General features: G+C 33.2%; 5 protein-coding genes across 5 annotated transcripts; 2 read left to right on the top strand and 3 right to left on the bottom strand.

Annotated features, from left to right (window-relative positions):
• Positions 1-4974: 4974 nt before the first annotated feature.
• Positions 4975-8823, top strand: LOC120637050 (pre-mRNA-splicing factor ATP-dependent RNA helicase DHX16). Its single transcript, XM_039908647.1, has 6 exons — positions 4975-5003; positions 5077-5531; positions 6049-6185; positions 6449-8012; positions 8101-8503; positions 8580-8823. The coding sequence occupies exons 2-6, from the start codon at positions 5200-5202 to the stop codon at positions 8805-8807; spliced, it is 2664 nt and encodes an 887-aa protein (XP_039764581.1). The 5' UTR covers positions 4975-5003; positions 5077-5199; the 3' UTR covers positions 8808-8823.
• A 49-nt stretch (positions 8824-8872) lies between these two features.
• On the bottom strand, positions 8873-9737 carry LOC120637051 (succinate dehydrogenase assembly factor 4, mitochondrial-like). Its single transcript, XM_039908648.1, has 2 exons — positions 9530-9737; positions 8873-9402 (listed from the first exon to the last, which is right to left on the bottom strand). The coding sequence occupies exons 1-2, from the start codon at positions 9576-9578 to the stop codon at positions 9104-9106; spliced, it is 348 nt and encodes a 115-aa protein (XP_039764582.1). The 5' UTR covers positions 9579-9737; the 3' UTR covers positions 8873-9103.
• Positions 9738-9912: 175 nt separating this feature from the next.
• Positions 9913-12809, top strand: LOC120637046 (V-type proton ATPase subunit d). The gene is made up of 4 exons (XM_039908642.1): positions 9913-10126; positions 10299-10807; positions 11291-11545; positions 11666-12809. Exons 1-4 carry the CDS (start codon positions 10006-10008, stop codon positions 11825-11827), a joined length of 1047 nt encoding a protein of 348 aa, XP_039764576.1. The 5' UTR covers positions 9913-10005; the 3' UTR covers positions 11828-12809.
• LOC120637047 (probable tRNA(His) guanylyltransferase) lies at positions 12798-14498 on the bottom strand. The gene is made up of 2 exons (XM_039908643.1): positions 13647-14498; positions 12798-13162 (listed from the first exon to the last, which is right to left on the bottom strand). Exons 1-2 carry the CDS (start codon positions 14232-14234, stop codon positions 12827-12829), a joined length of 924 nt encoding a protein of 307 aa, XP_039764577.1. The 5' UTR covers positions 14235-14498; the 3' UTR covers positions 12798-12826.
• Positions 14499-17789: 3291 nt separating this feature from the next.
• LOC120637161 (conserved oligomeric Golgi complex subunit 6) lies at positions 17790-19873 on the bottom strand. Its single transcript, XM_039908833.1, has one exon. The coding sequence runs from the start codon at positions 19728-19730 to the stop codon at positions 17886-17888; it is 1845 nt and encodes a 614-aa protein (XP_039764767.1). The 5' UTR covers positions 19731-19873; the 3' UTR covers positions 17790-17885.
• Positions 19874-20861: the final 988 nt, after the last annotated feature.

Genomic DNA, 20861 nt, shown 5'->3' on the forward strand with positions numbered 1-20861 from the left:
AAGCAGTGGCGTGCATTGCATATATGCAAATAAGCAGTGCATACCCTACCCTCATGGTCTTACAGAGCCTTCAGATAGGACCATTAAAGTTTTGTAATTAAAAAAACACTAAGTAAAAAATATATGAAAGCGCCATCTAGTAATGAGCGGCCAAACTTCAAGCGACAGCGCAGCAAGCGCGCGCGAGGCGCATAGCGTACAAAATAAAATCTTCTACTTCGTATTTTAATTTTTAACCGTAAACGCTAAACAGTTACCTTTTAAAACACGTAAAAATACCTATATTATTATTTAAATCTCATGTTATCGATTGCAGGATAAATCAATTATTATGAATCACTCGACATATGACGCCCTCTACTGTTGCATAGAAATATCAAATAAAATAAGCACGCCCAAAGAAAGAATCGTTCTGCTAGATGTGTGCGTGCAAGTTAGTAGTGTGTGTCGTGTAATGTTATAATCGTGCGCTTGTCGTTACAAGATTAGCATCGGCCTTGTGTGAACAGTTTCATTCATAAATTCTTCAAGTATGGGTGTCTATAAGCACTGCTTACGGAAGTGGATAATCAATTACGTGTTTCATTTTTTCTATGAATAAAATGATTTTCTTGGTTTGTTATTGTTGTTAACGGTCATTTTTCTTTTTTTAGAATTAAAAACATTATTCACAAATGTAAATACCTTTTAGTGTCTTTTAAGAAAATTAAGGAACTAATATTATCGAATTAGTATTTTGTTTTGAAAATAATCTATGAAACCAAACGCTGTCTAGATTTTGAAAAATGAATAATTTAGGTTTTCCAGGAATCATTGGAAAGTGAGAGAGTTAACAATAAATATGGTTTCTATTTATTGTTTACATATCAAAATAAAATAGCGTTCGTACTTACAAAAAATTAAAGACATATTTTGACTAATTTCGATTGCAATATTATCATTATCATATTCGATCGCCATTATTGTTTACCTTCGAACAATGCTGTATGGCGTTGGTGATAAATAAATGGTTCAAGTGCATAAATTCAGTAACTTATAAAAGTTTGAGTAGTGATAGTTTAATGTGTTAAAGTTAATTTATAGTTTATTCATTCATTTTATAATGAAAGCATATTGCGGTCTTTGTTTGGGTTCAGTGTGCCTATGCCTGTTCAGTAATACGTATATTTAATAATAAATATTACGAAAACTATTCTTGGCTAAGCGGCTTTGTACACACCAATCGATTAATTTGCTTTCCTTTTTTTTTATTGTCCAATATACGTAAAGTGTGGAATGATAAAGGATATTGTGATCTTAATAATTTTCATAAAGACGCTAAAAACATGATATGTTGGAAAAAATATTATAATCGTCAGTGTGCTTAGAAAATGCTGCCGAATGGTGTGTCATAATTTTGTGACGTAAATCAGGGTATGTACTTTTATTCAATTAGACGATAGTATTAAATCAATCAAAAATATAACTTTCGTAAAGTAATTTGATTATAAACCGACATACCCATCTAAAATCTAAATTTTAATTTTACTTTATGTTTGTGTTGAACACCTTGTGCATACCCTGGGTCCAAGGGCTATGCACGCCACTGGCTTCAAGGTAGCTTACATTAATGCAATACGAGATATTGGTCCCAATTCTGTTAATATTATTGTCACTAATCAGAAGTATAACGTCTAAAAATAGTGGTAACCTCTTTTAAAGGCGATTCCCACTGCAACCTAAACTCTACCTGAATAGTGCGTTGTGTTTCGTCGCCACTACAAAGATTAAAGTGTGGCATGTCATTTAAATTATATGGGAAAGGACTCAAAGTCGACGCTTTTTCGGAAACAACGCAACTCACTATTCAGGTAGAGTTTAGGTAACAGTGTAAAACGGATAGCACTACTTTTATACATTGCAATGAATTTAGTTATAAGATTTGTGTAGGTACAACAGAATCTCTCAAAAATGTCTATGAGTTCTTTGCATCCTTATCATAAGCTTGGATCTCTTTTGGGACACAAGATATAGAGGGAATAAATACGTAACATCTCACTGCATTAAAGGTAATAAATAGTCCTTGCCGATCCATTCCAAATTACTACCCTGTAACTATATTGTAAAGCATTTTTACTATTACCTAATAAATAAATATATGACAGTTTAATTGTGTCTCAATAGTACAATGATTGATCTTTGGACTAAGTAATTTGTTTAAAAAATAATATTGTTTCGATTAGTTTTCCAGTATCATATTAGGTAATTCTTAGTTATACATTATATTTAAATTAAGGTTTATGTTTATCAATGATTTTCTTATATTTAAAATAAAATGTTTATAAACAAAATGTTTGTTATTAATTCCTTGTTCATGATTATTTTGCTATTTTAAATCATATTTTCCTGTCCTAGAAATCTTTTGATATAAACCTAATATTTTGTGACGTGAGAGTCAGGGCTTAGGAATAAATAAATATACTACGACAATACACACATCGCCATCTAGCCCCAAAGTAAGCGTAGCTTGTGTTATGGGTACTAAGATGACTGATGAATATTTTTTATTAATAATATACATAAATACTTATAATATACATATAAACACCCAGACACTGAAAAACATTCATGCTCATCACACAAACATTTTCCAGTTGTGGGAATCGAACCCACGGCCTTGGACACAGAAAGCGGGGTCGCTGCAAACTGCGCCAATCTGCCGTCAAAGGAAGGAAGATTATATTTAAATTGCAGTGCTTCGCTTCGCTTTGCTATGGCTCAGTCTGATAATAAATCCTGATGAATAAAAAGTAACTAGATGTATAAAAACTCTCCTAGTAAATTATGTTTAAAATTTTTAAATAAATCTTCTGTCTAGTTCTTAGGTTTTGCGAACGCAAATATATGGTAGCTGAATTTTTATATAGTTTTCAAGTTTTTTAATTAAACTGAAAATGCGATTGTTGTCTTTAGCTGTTTGATTAACTATTCTTCTGTTCTATATTTTTAAATTTTTCCAATACGATCATGCAGACCTTCTGAGAGCCGTTGGAAAACCGATAGTTTAGTTAGAAGTCTTTTTAGTGGTTGTTCAAGTGGTCCTGTTCTGTTGTATTAACCTCTCTGAAGAATGGTCTATAAGTTTTTCATTACGAATTGCCTTAATCGAATAGGTTCGACCATTACCAGCCTCCTAAACATGCCGGGTTCCGTAAGAACTTTAGAAAGATTATATAATAAACCGCCATAAGCTGTGGCAGGTTAATTAGGCCTTTCATTTAGAAACACTGCATAAGTGTCGACGTCACTACAGAGATGAAAAATCGGCTACAGGTATATTACGAAAGATTATCTGTTTGTAGAAGAGCGCCATTATGTGAATTCTTATGCAGGACTGATAGGCTAATCCAATAGCAACAAGGAGTGCTACAGAGTGATGTCATCTGCTGTTTACCACTGCACTGGAGGACGACTTTAAGTTTCTGGATTGGATCGGATTTGGCAACAACATCTACGGCGAGTACATCACTCAAGCGTAATTATAAAGGGATATACTTACCTGCTATGTAAACCACCGTCATTCTTTGTATAATTCTCACTATACTGTGAGTACCGTGATAATCAGTTCAGCGGTTCCAAAGATTTTCCCGTTCAAACAGATATCGAGTCAATTTTATTAATTTGTACCCAAACATTTAGCACCCATGGGGTAAGCCTTGGGGATAAAAAAATTCAAACCTCTGAAACATTTCAAGATCATAGCCTGAGAAATGCAGGGCTTTACAATGTCCTTTCAGCCCCTGTTCAAAACTTTAAAAAAACTGTGCAACACATATATATTACTCATAAAATAAGAGAAACCAAAAAGATAATCTAATTTCACTAATTATTTAAATTGAGATGTAATGATTTTATAAAATGAAAATATCAGTAATAAGTGGTTGAGTTGTTTTTCGTGAAAACTGTTAGTACGTTTTATAAAATAATGTTTTAGGAAATATTAGTTGGAAAAACACTACAATTAAATTCTCAAGTCAGACTATTCGGCATTCGTCGCCGATAATGTGGCAATAATAGAAGCCCACCAACCTGCATTGAAGCAGCACGCTTCTATACTGCTAGGTTTTAGAGGTTAGGCCCACCACGTTGTGTCATCCCACCGTCTCTCTTATGAGAGGCGAGGCATGTGCCTAACTGTGGGGGCATTAATAGGCTGCGGGATGCTGATGATGATGAAGACATGTTCGTCAATCCAACCTTAGTTTAATTTAGCGTTGCCAGGCGTCTCAAAAAAGCCGGACGTAGTTAGGCTTTTTGAGAAAAATTAACGGTGTCCGGCTGGTCCCGCATTTGTTAGGCTTCTTACATTTCGCAAACGAGCAAGCGTTACGAGCGTTACGAACGTGGACGAACGCAGGTAAGTCGACTGCTAATAATCAAAAAAGCTTGATTTTACAATATTTTTTGTCGTACACACAACGTCAGACACAAAATTCTCAATAATGTGAAGTTTCCAGCGTTGTTACCCAAATTAAACTGGACTGGAATGAACCCGGACAGACCAGCCTAACTGGTTGATCTGTTCGCCTATTAGGTTTGGCACTGGTATTTCTAGTTCATCATCATCATCATATCAACCCCTCCTCGGCCTACTACAGGGCATGGGTCTCCTCCCATAATGAGAAGGGGCTAAGGCCGTAGTCCACCATGCTGGCTCAATACGGATTGGTGGACCCCTGTTACATTCCTTAGAAAAGAAAATATAATCACAAACAGAATCTGGCATCACTTACGTTTCCTTACAGGGTTTCCTTTTAAATAATTTTCCTACATTTAAGAGGTTCATTTAGGATCTTATACTGAAAGTCCAGAGCCGTATAAGATTTAAAAAAAAACATTGTGTCATTTTTCAATGTCAATGTCAATATTCTGACGTTCTGACTTCTGAGTAGTGACAATAATCGCAATTTATTGTATTTTGGTTAAGTGAGAAACAAAAATAATAAAAGCTGTAATCTAGTGTAGTTAGTAGACATGATATTCGATAATAAGTACATAATATTGCATTTCTATGATAATTTAAATTATCTGTTGTAGGATGTGCATGAATTCCCTGAAAACAAAATAATGTTCAGTTAATATGAATTAATTCATGACATTAAAACTGTTCTTGAACAATTTGACTCTTAAATTCGTAAATCTTCTGTCTCGTACCTTAAAATGGACAAGCGAGGAAAAAGACATCATTCTTCTTCGGACTCTGAAAGCGCTGAAGAGAGTCGCTTGAAAGATTTAAAAGAACGAGACGAATTCGCCAAAAGACTAAGAACACGTGATGAGGACAAAGTAAAAAAAGTTGCAGAAGGCTCTAGTAAAAGATCCTATGAAGAAGCAGCAAAGCGTCTAAAATTGGAAGCAGAAGGCAGAGACAAAATATTACCTAAGCTTCGTATTCAATCAAGACGAAAATATTTACAAAAGAGGAAGGAAGACAAGGTTGTTGAATTAGAAGATGATATAGCAGATGATGAATATCTTTTTGATGAAAGCATGTATGTCCTTAATTTATTATTATATGGTCTCACTTTAATCTCCATATTGGTATTTAAATTGCCTATATACCTTAGCAATAAGCTAAAGTATACGGGCATTTTTTTTTATGCATAGTTTAATTCATTTAAACTGATGATATGATATAATAATACTCAATCTCCTAGCCAAGGCTTTACTGATGTAAAAAAATTTAGTGATTCAGGTGAACAGGTTTTTGTTTTTAAAAAAAATATTTTCTTCCTTAAAAACTTACTCAATTTAAAAACATAGAAATTTCATTCAACTATACAAGCTTTTATAAGTACATGAAACTGAACAATATGTGCCAAGGTTTTAGTGAGAAGGAATACAACTAACATCACTCTTTCAGAATATCTGGTATTGCACCAGGAGATTTCCTCCCCCTTATACCAAAGGACCATTTCTTTTGTAAATAGGAGGATGAAATCTCTTACAGGGTCACCATTTTATAAATATTTAATGTAAATAAATCTAAATCAAAGAATTCTTTTTAAGATTGACAGATAAAGAAAAACGAGACAGGGAGCATAAGAAAACTATATTGCAGTTGGCTAAAGAACATGAAAGGGCACGTGAATTAGAAAATGTTCAAAGGTACCACATGCCACAAGATCTTGGGAAAGGTGAAAAAGGTAAAAATTTAAACATTGTACGTATTTGGATTATGAAAATATTTGTCCAATGAGACTAATTTAATAAATATAGCCATAGCTAGGATAATTTTAATTACATAATATTAGAAGATCATTAAATATTCCATAGTCAAGTTAGAATCAAACAATTTGCAATCAAACTATATCATAATAACCTCTGTTTTCAAATTGCAAATAGTTTCTAGCTATCCTTTAGGAGATTACTTTAAAAATGATTAAATTAAATTATAATATTTTCTCAGGAGAGTATGTAGAAGTTGATGAAAACGAAAAGTTACCACACTCAGAGCAAAGAAAATGGGAACAAGAACAAATTAAATCAGCCTTTTTCAAATTTGGTGCAAAAGATGCAAAAGCTCAAGAAGAATATGAATTATTATTGGATGAACAAATTGATTTCATACAAGCCCTTCAATTAGAAGGCAACAAAGAAAAAAAAGAAGAAGAAAAGATATCAGAACACCAAAAAGCTAGACTAACAATAGAGGAAACAAAAAAGTCATTGCCTGTATTTCCTTTTAAGAAAGCTTTGATTGAAGCAATAAAAAATTATCAAATTCTTATAGTTGAAGGAGAAACTGGTTCAGGCAAAACTACACAAATACCACAATATTTGTATGAGGCTGGATTTACTGATGATGGTAAAAAAATTGGATGCACTCAACCAAGAAGGGTAGCTGCTATGTCAGTAGCAGCCAGAGTAGCCCAGGAGATGAATATTAAACTAGGCAATGAGGTTGGCTACAGTATAAGATTTGAAGATTGCACATCTGATAGAACTGTCATCAAATACATGACAGATGGTACACTCCACAGAGAATTTTTATCAGAACCAGATTTAGCATCTTATAGTGTTATGATTATTGACGAAGCACATGAGCGTACTTTGCATACTGACATTTTATTTGGTTTAGTAAAAGATATAACCAGATTTAGACCAGATTTAAAATTGTTGATTTCAAGTGCTACATTAGATGCTGAAAAGTTTTCCACATTTTTTGATGATGCCCCTATATTTAGAATTCCTGGTAGAAGGTTCCCTGTTGATATGTATTATACAAAAGCCCCAGAGGCAGACTACATAGATGCTTGTGTGGTAACAGTATTACAAATTCATGCCACTCAACCACTTGGTGATGTTCTAGTTTTCTTAACGGGTCAAGAAGAAATTGAAACATGTGTTGAAATGTTACAAGAAAGAACAAAAAGAATTGGCAAAAAATTAAAGGAGCTTGTTATTTTACCTGTTTATGCAAATTTACCAAGTGATATGCAAGCAAAAATATTTGAGCCCACTCCTGAAGGAGCTCGTAAGGTAGTGCTTGCTACCAACATTGCTGAGACATCACTTACAATTGACAATATTATTTATGTTATTGATCCAGGATTTGCTAAACAAAATAACTTTAATTCTAAAACTGGCATGGAAAGTTTAATGGTGGTTCCAATTTCTAAGGCTTCAGCAAATCAAAGAGCAGGTAGAGCTGGCAGAGTTGCACCTGGAAAATGTTTCAGACTTTACACAGCATGGGCATATAAGTATGAACTAGAAGACAATACTGTCCCTGAAATCCAAAGAATTAATCTAGGAAATGCAGTGCTTACATTGAAAGCTTTGGGGATCAATGATCTTATACATTTTGATTTTTTAGATCCCCCTCCACATGAAACCCTAGTTTTAGCCTTAGAGCAATTGTATGCACTGGGTGCACTGAACCATCATGGTGAATTGACAAAAGCTGGTAGACGAATGGCAGAATTCCCTACTGATCCTATGCTAGCCAAAATGTTATTAGCTAGTGAAAAGTAAGTTTGATTTGCAGTCTTTAAATTGAGTAATAATAAATTTAATTAAAATTTTATATAAATAACCTTTTTACATTTTTTTTTTCAGATACAAGTGTTCAGAAGAAATAGTTTCTATAGCTGCTATGTTATCAGTTAATAGCTCGGTTTTTTACAGGCCAAAAGATAAAATTATACATGCAGATACTGCAAGGAAAAATTTTTTTCACAGACATGGTGACCATTTAACATTAATGAATGTCTATAATCAATGGGTTGATTCAGACTATTCTGTGCAATGGTGTTATGAAAATTTCATACAATACAGATCTATGAAAAGAGCGCGGGATGTACGTGAACAGCTAGTTGGACTTATGGAAAGGGTAGAAATTGAGATGCTATCTAGTGTATCTGATGACACAAATATCCGAAAAGCTATTACTGCTGGATATTTTTATCACATTGCCAAATTTTCCAAAGGAGGACATTATAAAACTGTTAAACATAATCAAGTAAGCTAGTCTACTTTTTTATTAATACCTAATTAAATTTGACACTTATTTATTAATTATTTTTAAATGATTTCAGACAGTTATGATTCACCCCAACAGTGCCTTGTTTGAGGAGTTACCTAGATGGGTAATCTACCATGAGCTTGTTTTTACCTCCAAGGAATTTATGAGACAAGTTACAGAAATAGAAAGCAAGTGGCTTTTAGAAGTGGCACCACATTACTACAAGGCTAAGGAACTAGAAGATTCAACTAATAAAAAAATGCCTAAAACTGTTGGAAAATCTGCCAATAGCAGTCAATAAATGTTCAAATATTAAATTTGTTATTTATTTATACAACAAAAATATAACATATACAACTCATACAACTCATACACCTCATACACAGCAGAAAATTCGCCAATGGTTCAAATTCCTAACTAAATAGACAGCCCTAAATATAATGCTACGCTTTTGCCTGTCAACAAGGACAGCACTACTTTAAATATCACTTAATCGCCAATTAAGTGATATTTGTATACAACAGAATTAGCATCAATTACAAAATTGTATTGCCTAAAAATCTGATTATGCATTAAAACATGTATTCCACTAGGTTTTCAAAAGTCTGTTACTCTTCCTTTTCTTTCCCAGTCTCCATATCTTGTAGGCTCGGGTCCTCGTGGACCACCTACTTCTCCAGTATGGGGATTTGTGTCATTAGGCCACTGTGGCAGTGGGTCTTCCTTAGGTGGCCGAATGTCTGCTTGTTCACCTAAATCATTTATTGGGGTTGTTTCTCTCAATTTCTTTTTAAATTCAGCCATTCTTTTAGATTCTGTTTTCCCTGGTTCAACTTCAGTCTCTGAAGATGATTTTTGTGAATGTTCACATTTGCCTAAACTACCAGCTGATGTTACTGAAATCGATAAAGTTCACTTCAACATTTTTAGAATAATAATTTCAAAGTATAATGAAATGATAACATTTTTATTGCACATTAAGAATAAAATCGGGTCAGTTCATTAGTATACTCATTTCTATACCTTTAAACAGCCATGGTTTTAGAGAATTCTTGAGTCGCATTTGCAGCATTTTGAAATTTGTTTTTTTAATACCTATAAATTATTTATAGGACAGATTTTGTCAAGTGTCAGCGACTTTTAACAATTGTCAATTGTCATTTTTTTAGTCATCGTTGCCATAGGTCTAAATTTAGAAAATGGAACTTGTTCATTGTCAACAGTCCTTGATTACAGTCTTTTCAACCTTTACTTCACAAGCAATTTGAAAAAAAAGCGAACTGAAAATGTATCTAGATTTCATACTTATAAAAGCATATAAACAGTACATTGAATTTTAAACATAGCAACATTAAGTGATGTAATTACAATATTGTCTATGGAATTATCATATGATCAATGAATTCTATAATCTATTGATTCCATCTTTCCTCCCAATCTTTTGATTGTAGCAGAGAAATTAGATTTTAGTGTTCTTCCCAAAAAAGAGGATTCCAATTATGAAAGGGTGTATTTTTAATATTGACGCTGGGTACTTAGAAGGATTATGCCGTGGCTTTAAGTGTGGTATCCTTAAACAGTCCGACTACTTGAATTTAGTACAATGCGAAACTTTAGAAGGTAAGTAAACGTAATATATATTTCTTGATCAATAGTTTTGAGTATTCATTGTTAGTTACCTGACTGAACAAACTCCTCGCGAGGTCCAAAATAGAGTTTTTTTATGACCTTGATCAACGACTGGTGTTAAAACGAACTCCACCGCACCACTAATTAAATATATTCTTTTCAGATTTGAAACTTCACTTACAAGGAACAGATTACGGCACATTCCTAGCAAATGAACCCAGCCCTCTGGCTGTGTCTACTATTGATGATAAACTACGTGAAAAGTTGGTTATTGAGTTTCAACATCTAAGGAATCACTCTGTAGAGCCAATGTCAACCTTCCTGGATTTCATCACCTACAGCTACATGATTGATAATATCATTCTCTTGATTACTGGTACACTCCACCAGAGACCAATTTCAGAGCTTATCCCAAAGTGCCATCCGCTTGGCTCTTTTGAGCAGATGGAAGCTATACATGTGGCTGCTACTCCTGCTGAGCTCTACAATGCTGTGCTAGTTGACACACCACTGGCACCATTCTTTGTAGATTGCATCAGCGAACAAGATCTAGATGAAATGAACATTGAGATCATTCGTAACACCCTGTATAAGGCTTATCTAGAAGCTTTTTATGAGTTCTGCAAGCAGATTGGAGGAACAACTGCTGATGTCATGTGTGAAATTTTAGCTGTAAGCTCTTCATTTATTTATATAGTTAAACTACACAAACAAGGTGAACCACTATAATTCGTACTACCCCAAGTCATATGAAATATATTAGCTCCTTTGTATTTTTTCATACTGATAGTACTGAAGCAAAAAAACAAATTCAAATTTAATGCTAATATGTAAGTAACAGTATTATAGTTTGGTGAAATCCTACACATGGGTTACAGCTACAGCATTTCACCAAGGATTTTTTTAAATGAGATCTAATGATTTGTCAATAAAATTGTGCACTATTTATATAATTTAACGCTCCAACATTGGTGACTGGACACACTGTATATAGATTTAAAGCAAAAAGATTGGTTCACATTATTAATCATCACTGGCAATAAAACAAAACAAAACATACACATGATGGGTATCTTAATATATTTTAGTTATAAACTCATATTTATTATCAAACATAAAATCTAATATTTAATAATACATAAAAATATTTTTCAGTTTGAAGCTGATCGACGTGCCATCATTATTACCATTAACTCTTTCGGTACTGAGCTGTCAAAGGATGATCGTGCTAAATTGTACCCCCGCTGTGGCAAATTAAATCCTGATGGTTTGGCTGCACTGGCACGTGCTGATGATTATGAACAGGTGAAGGCAGTGGCTGAATATTATGCTGAATACTCTGCATTGTTTGAAGGTGCTGGAAACAACGTTGGTGACAAAACCCTTGAAGATAAATTCTTTGAACATGAGGTATGGTAACATTTATACCAAAAATTTATAAATTGAAAATGGATGCAATTCAAAATTCATTTTGTATTGTATTATTAATAAGACATAGATAAATATACTAATTAAAATTTATTGTTATAGGTGACTCTCAACGTCAATGCATTTTTACAACAGTTTCATTTTGGAGTGTTCTACTCTTATCTCAAACTGAAGGAACAAGAATGTAGAAATATCGTATGGATCAGTGAATGCGTAGCTCAGAAACACAGAGCCAAGATTGACAACTACATTCCCATATTCTAAAAGATTTCTAATCTGAAGAAAGTCCTTTATGCAGTGTAAATAATTTATATATTACTAAGAGCTGATTTTTCAATTGTTACATAATTCAATTTGATAAAGAGTTTCAAAAGCGATGAAGTGACCATGTTTAAATATTTCAACGTAAGATACTCAAAATTATATCTTTCTAAAATCTTAACTCAAATATCTTAGTTTTATAATACACACTTTTCTTTCTATTACAATCAAAGTGCTTGTTTTATGAAGTAAATATTAATTTAAAGACCTAAATGAGACAAAAATAAAGTACAGGTTTAAATTCAGAAGCTTGGTCCGCTGAAACCATCATCAATTTGATAATTGGAAAACCAGCACTAAGAAATATTTGTTCTTTTATTTAAAATATTATTGAAGAAAGTGGTTAAACCTTATACATAAGAATTAACTATCTTAATAAATCTTTTATTATTTATAAATTGTTGCTAATTGTTGTATAGCAACAAAAAAATAATTGACTTGGGATTTATAGACAAAATGTATCGCAAATTAACATTATAAAGTTGTAAACAATAACAAAACATATAAATTAAGCTTTCAAAAAATTCGACATTCCTTGTTGTTAGATAATTAATAAGTAAATTTTTGCCTTTTCAGTATTTATCGAAAATACACTAAGAACATAAATTGTATTTGTAACAACAGTTTTAAAAGAACTTCATTGTTATTTTGCAGTATGAGATATCTTTAATAATTATAATAATTACTTATGCAGATTTATAAGCCTCTAAACTCTGCTGTCCATATTTAAAAAATAACTACATTAATGCTATTTAATATTTTTCAAATTATATTCAGATTATATGTTATTGAATGACACTAAATTATTTATGTATGTACATAAAATATAGAATTGAAATGTTTCTTTTTGGGATAACCCAATTATTGTAGAGAATGTGTATACTATGTTAGAAACTTGATTAAATAAAAGCAGTTAAATTTCAAATGATGTTTTTATTATCCTTACACACTAATTTCAATTTGTTCTTGTGCTATTTTTGCTTTACTCACAATCTGTTCATTTAATATATCTGTAACAGGCCCTTCATAGTTCAAATACTGTTTGGTTTTAGTTAATAAGTTACTGTGTTCTTTCCAAAATGTATCTTTCAACATATCACTGTGGACATCCACAATTACAGAAATGCTTTTGTTCAAGGCTTCATTAGATAAAGTTTTTCTTAACAGCAATGTTCCTTTCTTGAACATTTCAGGTTCATTATTATAATTTATGTTAAATTCTTTGAACAATATTTCATTTTTATCAGCAGATACTGTGCCACATAATCGTTTTTCAGCCTGAAAATTAAACAGTCATTTCAATCAATACATTTTAAACATAAAAACTCTGGTGAGATAAATAGTTCAAATAGTAGTTGATACAGAACCAATAATTACTCAACACTCATAACATATAATAAATTTATTAAATCTATATGAACAAATGAAATTCCACTCTTTAGTCTCACTGAAACTCTAGAGTAGCTTGACCAATTTGCCTTATAATTTTGATCTTGTAATATTCATAGAAGGCTATGGACCCATTTTGATTGTTTGAAAATACAATTCTACCTAGTAGGTGGCGCTGCTTTAATGGGCATGATGATGTCTGCTGGTTCTGCTAGTCATTGATAATTATTACTGATTGCAGATTATATGATTAATATTTTCTGTATTCACTTATAAATTGCACATTAATTAATTATTTAAATAAAAAGTACAACCTACTTAGTAAAAGTTAATTGGGTGCTTAAGTCTATTTATATGTGGTTGTATAAATTACCTGAGCTGGACTGAGATTACCCTGTAAAACGAGAGTCCAAAATGTTGTATTATAAAGATTATTAATATGCACATCTGCTTGCCGCCACTTCATGTAATCAATGAGATTTTCTTCAGAGGGATACAAAACAATACGCCCATCAAATGCTGGTGGATACTTCAATGGTTCTTCATCAAAAAATTTGTTCCAGTAAAAAACATAAGATGAAGTAAACTTGCTATTAATGGTAGTAAGCAATTTAGCAGCTCGCCTTTTATACAGTGTTGAATTCTTTTTGAATATAAATGAATATTCATCACTCTGTCCATATGCCATCAAGAGATCATTAAACTCACTCAATACAGCATAAGCAGAATAGTTCATTAGCTTTAATCCTCTTGCATCATTAGGTTTCGTAAAATTATGGTCTTCGGAAAACTTGTGAAAACATTTACCATCTAATCTGACCACAATCCAAGAATTAGGTAGTAGAGTATCATCTTGTTCAAAATTTTTAACATATTCAAATGTACTTTTTGCCATTTTAATTAGTTTAAGGTGTTTATTTTTTACCAATATTGAACAAGCGGGGACAATTCTAGACAGCATGTGCAAATGTAATTTTTTGTGCTAAATGCCAGTCTTGTTTTCTTAAATCTTTTGATCATAAAAAATATGGGGAAGAATTTGAAATTTTAAAGGATACCGTACCCATATTTGTAAATGTAATCATCAGTGTTAATAACTAAACATTAAACAATTGTGGTAATACAAGGGATAACTTTGATTTACTTTGAACCATATTTAATACATTTCTGCTTTATTTTCTGAATTTTTGAGACCACTGACCAACATGGCACAGGACCGTTGACACTGACAGTTTCTTTCTTCTTAGTCTTATCTTTCCTGTTGGAAAAAGGCAAAGGTTTATCACCGTGCAGCTATGTCTCTATTGGTTGACACTGACATTTATCAGACCTGAATAATAAGTACAAATACCCATTAAAGTTCCCCTATTGTAGTAATGGGAGATTTTAACTCTCACCACACAGCCTGGGGTTCCCACTCATGTGACGGGTTTGCCATTCTTTTGATGGAACTCTTTGATGAGCTTGACATATGTATTCTCAATAACGGATCTCCGACAAGAAGAGTATACCCAGATCAGAACCCTAAGTCTGCTTTAGACCTATCTCTTTGTTCTCCTTTTTTAGCCTCACTTATGTCTTGGCAAACCCTCCCAAGCTCGCACGGCAGCGATCATTTCCCTATTCTTCTCACTTTGGCCCAAAGGTCGATTCCGTTCAAAGTGCCTAACCCGCTACTTAAGTATAAGCTAACAAAAGCACAATGGCCTGCGTACGCAGATTCCGTTGATAGGTTTATTGATTCTCTCTCAGCTGCTGGAGGTGGTGGTGATTGTTTAATTTACTATGAGCAATTTGTTAAAATTCTGAAATCATCAGCTAACCTCTATATTCCTATAAAAAAGCCTGAACGTGACTTTTACTCATCTCCACCTTGGTGGGATGACGAGTGTACAAACATGATTAAAAAACGCAAGGAAGCTGAGTCCTCTTATACAATGAATATGACTCGTAGCAATTTTCTTGATTACCAGCGTACTAATGGTATAACTAGGAGACTTATGTCTAAAAAGAAAAAAAACGGTTGGGTAGATTACTGTGAATCCTTAGATCCCCGTTCTCCCTCGTCCTCAGTCTGGAATAAAATTAAGCGTTTCCGAAACTCTGTTACATCTACAGATCCTTCATCGAACGATACAAATATCTGGCTTGAAGCCTTTGCAGATAAACTTGCTCCTCCGTATGTCCCTTGTGGAAGTAGCTTTACTCCTTCCTCATCTTTATTATCTGGCAATGAAATGGATGCCCCATTTTCGTTTGATGAACTTCAAGGAGTTCTTTCAAGTCTTAAAGATTCAGCCCCTGGGGCCGATGGCATACCGTATTCCTTTTTGGTAAAACTTAACGAAAAAGCGAAGCATTTTTACCTTGATTTGATCAACAGTTTTTTTTTAACAGGAATAGTCCCGGAATCTTGGAGAACTCAAGTCATAATCCCAATACGAAAACATGGTAAAGACCCCATGGATCCAAACTCTTACCGTCCCATAGCTCTTTCCTCTACGTTAGCCAAAATTATGGAGCACTTGATAAAAATCAGATTGGAATGGATAGTAGAAAGTAGAGGTTTATTGGCAAAGTCCCAATTTGGCTTCCGAAAGGGACTCGGAACAATGGATAGTCTTGAAGTCATTACGACAGATATTCGAACAGCCCTGGCTAAAGGAGAGTATCTTGTGGGTGTATTTCTTGACATAGAATCAGCATATGATAGTGTTCTCCTTCCGCTTCTGAGACATAAACTGCATCAGCTGAATATTCCGCCGAGGTTAACTCAAATCATATTAAATCTTCTATCAACCCGAATATTCTGGTGAAAACCCCTTCTTCTTTTCTTCCCCCCAGAACCATCTGGAGAGGTCTCCCTCAGGGGTCTGTCTTAAGTCCATTGCTTTATAGTATTTACTCCTATGATCTCAAACTGTCTGTCGTAAGCTTTTGCAATGTTCTACAATATGCTGACGATATCGCTCTGTACGTTAGCTCCAATTGCATGGAAAATATCACAAGTAACTTAAACTCTGCATTACAAGCACTAAAGGATAATCCGTTTCGCTCTAAGATGAGAATCTCCATCATATTAAGGATAAGAGAGGTATTGCAAACATGTCAGCAGAAAGGCCTTACCGTTGTGTTAGGATGGGTTCCAGGTCACTCAGGCATCATTGGTAATGAGACAGCTGACGCTTGGGCTAAACTTGCAACCGAATCGGGTTCTATGACCTATTTTAAAATCCACCCGCAAGACCTTCGTTGCTTAGCAAAATCTGACTTGGAGAAATCTTAGAACTCAGTGTGGGTCGAATCAAAATCGGTTAAAGGAAAACAATATGCTTCAATCCAGCCTAATATCCCCCGAAAACCTTGGTTCTTTATTCATAAAAAATCTGTTCGCTGGGTCAACTATCAGTCGTCTACGGATTGGACATGCTTGTACCCCAGTACATTTGACAAAAATAAGAGTTCGAGATCATTCTCTGTGTGAGTGTGGCCTGGACGAAGGATCAGTCTCACATATCCTTTTTTCCTGCCCGAAATTGCCCTTTAATCTGTATGATATACTTCCTTCTAAAATTCCTCGTCCCTTAAATGTCGAGTGCGTGTTAATGTCAGTGTATAGTCGGGATGTTAAATATCTATGCAAATTTATTAAAATTAACAAATTAAAACTATGATTTTTATATTTTGGATATAAATTTTGAATTTTATTTTATCTTCAAACGGTTGTTAAATTCATGCGTACTTAGTTAATTTCACTAACAACAACTTTTGCAGGTCGAAGTTATTAAATAGACATTTCTTTTTCTTTACTGACCACTCTAGTTCGTGCCTTTTCCAAGCTACTTGACACTGGCAAAGTACATTGTGCTGTTTTGGCACTACGAAAAGCCATAAATCAAAAGAAGAAGAAGAAGAGTTTTAAAGTTTTATCAATCTATAGGTCCTATATATATGTAAAAACCTTATTGATACAGGTATATGTAAAATACCTGGTCATTCTAAGGACGAAACTGGGTGCCTACAAAAGTCGAAATTAGCCAAAATATTAATACCTGCATTTCATAACGAAAGCAATTTAATAGGTGCGTTTAAATCGTCATTATAAGGTATGTCAATGTACAAACAATAGTTTTCCTTATAAAATTTCTTTACTGGACCATCTTATTTAGAGGATGAGATGATTAACCTCGCCCAAGAAAACCAACCACTATCTACCACGAAACTAATACTTTTTTAACATTTTTGACGACTACACTAAATCGTAGATATTAAAAAAATTTGCCATAGACATTGGTTTCTTAGGCTGACCTGATCTTTTATTATTATACCTACAATAGTTAGTAATTATTATAATATAAATCAGTGTTCTTAGGTCATTATGACCATGTAGGTCATGACGTAAAAAAAAAATTATATTTATTAAAAAAAAAAACCTTTATTTGTTTTATATTATTCTACCTCCTTTTACAAGTTTTATTATTTTTAAAATAGATTAGTTTATGAATATTATAACAAGGCTTGGCAGGTAACTGTAAACTTAAAAACTGGTATATTGATAGGTTTAAAATAATTAGTACCATTATATATTATTACATTATATATTTATGTATTTTCAAATCAGTAATTTCTTGACTTCCTCTGGTGTTCTTTTTACTATAGTGTGAGGTTCCACATAAGCATTGTTGGGGTCCTGTATAGCTTGATATAACTGTTCATAAATAGCGACTATTACATCAAATGCTCTTTTTTTCACAATTGACTTGTGATTGTGACTAATAAGTAAATTCAATTGTGGAAGGATATAAGCATCAGGTGTTACTAAGAAAATGTCAAACTTATTTAGGAAAGATCTCAATGATGTTGTGTCCATACCGGGTATTGTTGATAGGGGTCCATTTATTTTTTCTTGCAAAATTGTATAAATAGGACCCATGTTTAAATTAGCTACAAGATAACTGGCTTGTTCAGATGTTAATGTATCTATTTGAGCCTCTGATTGTGCTTGCAGTCTTTCGCTATATTCATCTAGAAAAGTATACAGTGACAGAGTACATTGAATATGATAAATACAGTTTAACATGTATACAGACATATCACCTGAACTAAGATGGCATGCTGTTTCATTGATTGCATGCAAAAGCGGATCTAAAATATGCGTTATTATAATTCTTTTATCTGTGTTGTTGCTATTGTTTGAGATATTCATTAAATCTCTCAAGAAACTAACTAAGTCTGTAACAACAAATGATGGATTCAAGTCTGATGGGGGAGCTTTAACACCATGACTTAGTTCTTTTTGAATTTTACTGTCCAATGTCATCAGGAAGACATCTTCACTTTTCTTTGAAAGTTCATCGAAAGTATCTATCATATGGCCTTTTGATATAACAGTTTGAATAATATCCTTGTAGTAAATAATCAAATTTGTTATAGACCACAGAACCAGAGGATCTTTATCAGGTTTAAGTATAAGTTCTGCTCTTACTTTTAGCAATGGACATAATGCTTCCATAATATTTGTTAGGGCATCAGTAATTTTTTGTTCTTTGTCCACCATTGAACAATGTTTCAAGAGGATAGTGAGATTCTCCTTCTCAACTGGTATAATTTGATAAGCCCAAGCTAAAATATCCCCAATGTAACGTTTTGCATCATTTGCATAGAATTCTATAGGTTTAGATCCATTGTCACCTCCGTTGGTTAAGACATCAATAAACAATTGTACAACAGTTGCTTTTCTTGCATTGCAATACTCATCAATTATATTGCAGAATAATACTTGTCTATTCTCAAGTTTAGCCAAAGCCTTGGGTACCAACGCATTATTTGGTGAGTCTACAATCAGACATGCTCCAATTGCCCAATGGTATAGCTTTTCAATGGCTGCTTCTTGCTGTAACCCTATCGTTTCCATGATATCAAATGCTGGGGTTTGATACCAGCACCTTACAAGAGTTCTACAGTTTTCATTTAATTTTTCTATACTAGTTAAAGAATTAAAGAAATCTATAGTGAGTGGGGAAACATCGAAAAGGTTCTTGCATTGCTCAGGTGACAGATGAAAGTTCTTCACAAATGCATTAACCCACAAAAGCTTTTTCTTTGTCTTTCTTCTTTCATCTTTTAATTTTGTTGTTTGTGCTATTATGTGATGGGTTTTCGTTTTGGATTCATGCAATCGGTTTGACATGTCTTTAACTGCAACATCTAATGAGTTTAGCGAATCAATTAATACCTGCAACTTATCTTTTACCTTGCTGTACTCGCCCAAAATAGCTTTATTAACTATTAAATCCCTTTTCTCAATTTCATTTACTAGTATTCTTCTAGTATAAGCGGAATTCGATGAACACAATCCAGACACAGTATACAATGCTTCGCTATTATCAGTTATGATGTGGCTGTCAAAAATCTTATTAATTCGTTGTCGAATGGGGTTATTGTAGGCTGAATCCATAATAAACAAGCTAAAAGAATAATTTAGTTATAGTGTAATATATTTATTTAAACCAAAGAGTACATTAAATATAGGGCGGATTTAGTCCCAAATTAACCCGAACAGTAAAGCTTAATGTCACTTGTCACCACAGTAAATAAATATCATATTTGTCACTGACGTTGTCAGTTGTCACAACTGTGACATACTGTGACATCATAATTCACTATGATCTATGGAGGGTAGAGGTAAGGAGAGTCATCTTATATGGGAGAAAAGTTGAAAAAGTGTCCAGTGTATGCGCTAAATAACAGTTCAAAAATCCTCCACAATGGCGCTGGTGGATGCACAGGGTATGGTATGAATGTAGCAATCGTAGATGAATTGAAGTATGCCGAGTTAAAAAATTTTATGTCATTATCGACTAAAGTAGTTAATTATTGAGAATTTCAACAACTTACGTTGTACAAAATATTGTGGTAAATATAACCTTACTTCCTTGTATCTCCATACTTCCTTGTTTATTTTTCAAGCCTACTCTAACAATATTTATATTTGGCGCTTCTTTTAAGAGTTACCCTGATGCAAATGTGGCGCCATCCTAATTTAATACATTTTGACGACACTTTTCATATACACAGATGACTCTCCTTACCTCTACCCTCCATACTATGATCGTAATTCTTAGCATAGCTATCACCTACCCATTTATTTTGAATAAATCGAGATGAAACATTATGAAATAAGAAAAAGAAGCACGTTGAAATTTCAAATAAAGTGATATTTCTTTTGGCCATAAATAAAATAATCTGAAGTGTCAACAGGATGGCCTATTGTCTTGACGGTGTGTGTATGTATTTTCTGGACAGTAACTACTTCAACTTTCAAATGTTTATGAATGTAGCTGTTGTAAAGATGACTGCGATTGGGCATCTGAAGAAAATCTAAAAGTTTAAGTTGTTTGAAAAGCAGTAATATTTTTCTGTCATATCAATTCGGATGTATATATTTTTTTTGCTAGTGCAAAACTTCGTCATAAATAGACGGATTTGCAAAATTATATTTTCGTTCGAAGGAAATTTATTCCGAAATAGTTCCATTAAAGTTTCATATAGATCTAATGATGAGAGGATGAGTTTGTACCTTAAAGAT

Source organism: Pararge aegeria, chromosome 3 (genome assembly GCF_905163445.1).
Source record: "Pararge aegeria chromosome 3, ilParAegt1.1, whole genome shotgun sequence".
NCBI classification, from domain to species: domain Eukaryota; kingdom Metazoa; phylum Arthropoda; class Insecta; order Lepidoptera; family Nymphalidae; genus Pararge; species Pararge aegeria.

Excerpts from the sequence above, each read along its gene's own strand:
- LOC120637046 (XM_039908642.1), top strand. The coding sequence starts at position 10,006 with ATGAAAGGGTGTATTTTTAATATTGACGCTGGGTACTTAGAAGGATTA. Across the intron at positions 10,127-10,298 it reads ACAATGCGAAACTTTAGAAG|ATTTGAAACTTCACTTACAA; the intron begins GTAAGTAAACGT and ends TATTCTTTTCAG. Across the intron at positions 11,546-11,665 it reads ATAAATTCTTTGAACATGAG|GTGACTCTCAACGTCAATGC; the intron begins GTATGGTAACAT and ends TTATTGTTATAG.
- LOC120637050 (XM_039908647.1), top strand. The coding sequence starts at position 5,200 with ATGGACAAGCGAGGAAAAAGACATCATTCTTCTTCGGACTCTGAAAGC. Across the intron at positions 6,186-6,448 it reads TCTTGGGAAAGGTGAAAAAG|GAGAGTATGTAGAAGTTGAT; the intron begins GTAAAAATTTAA and ends ATATTTTCTCAG. Across the intron at positions 8,504-8,579 it reads AAACTGTTAAACATAATCAA|ACAGTTATGATTCACCCCAA; the intron begins GTAAGCTAGTCT and ends AAATGATTTCAG.
- LOC120637161 (XM_039908833.1), bottom strand. The coding sequence starts at position 19,730 with ATGGATTCAGCCTACAATAACCCCATTCGACAACGAATTAATAAGATT.
- LOC120637051 (XM_039908648.1), bottom strand. The coding sequence starts at position 9,578 with ATGCTGCAAATGCGACTCAAGAATTCTCTAAAACCATGGCTGTTTAAA. Across the intron at positions 9,403-9,529 it reads AAAACCATGGCTGTTTAAAG|TAACATCAGCTGGTAGTTTA; the intron begins GTATAGAAATGA and ends TATCGATTTCAG.
- LOC120637047 (XM_039908643.1), bottom strand. The coding sequence starts at position 14,234 with ATGCTGTCTAGAATTGTCCCCGCTTGTTCAATATTGGTAAAAAATAAA. Across the intron at positions 13,163-13,646 it reads GTAATCTCAGTCCAGCTCAG|GCTGAAAAACGATTATGTGG; the intron begins GTAATTTATACA and ends TTTAATTTTCAG.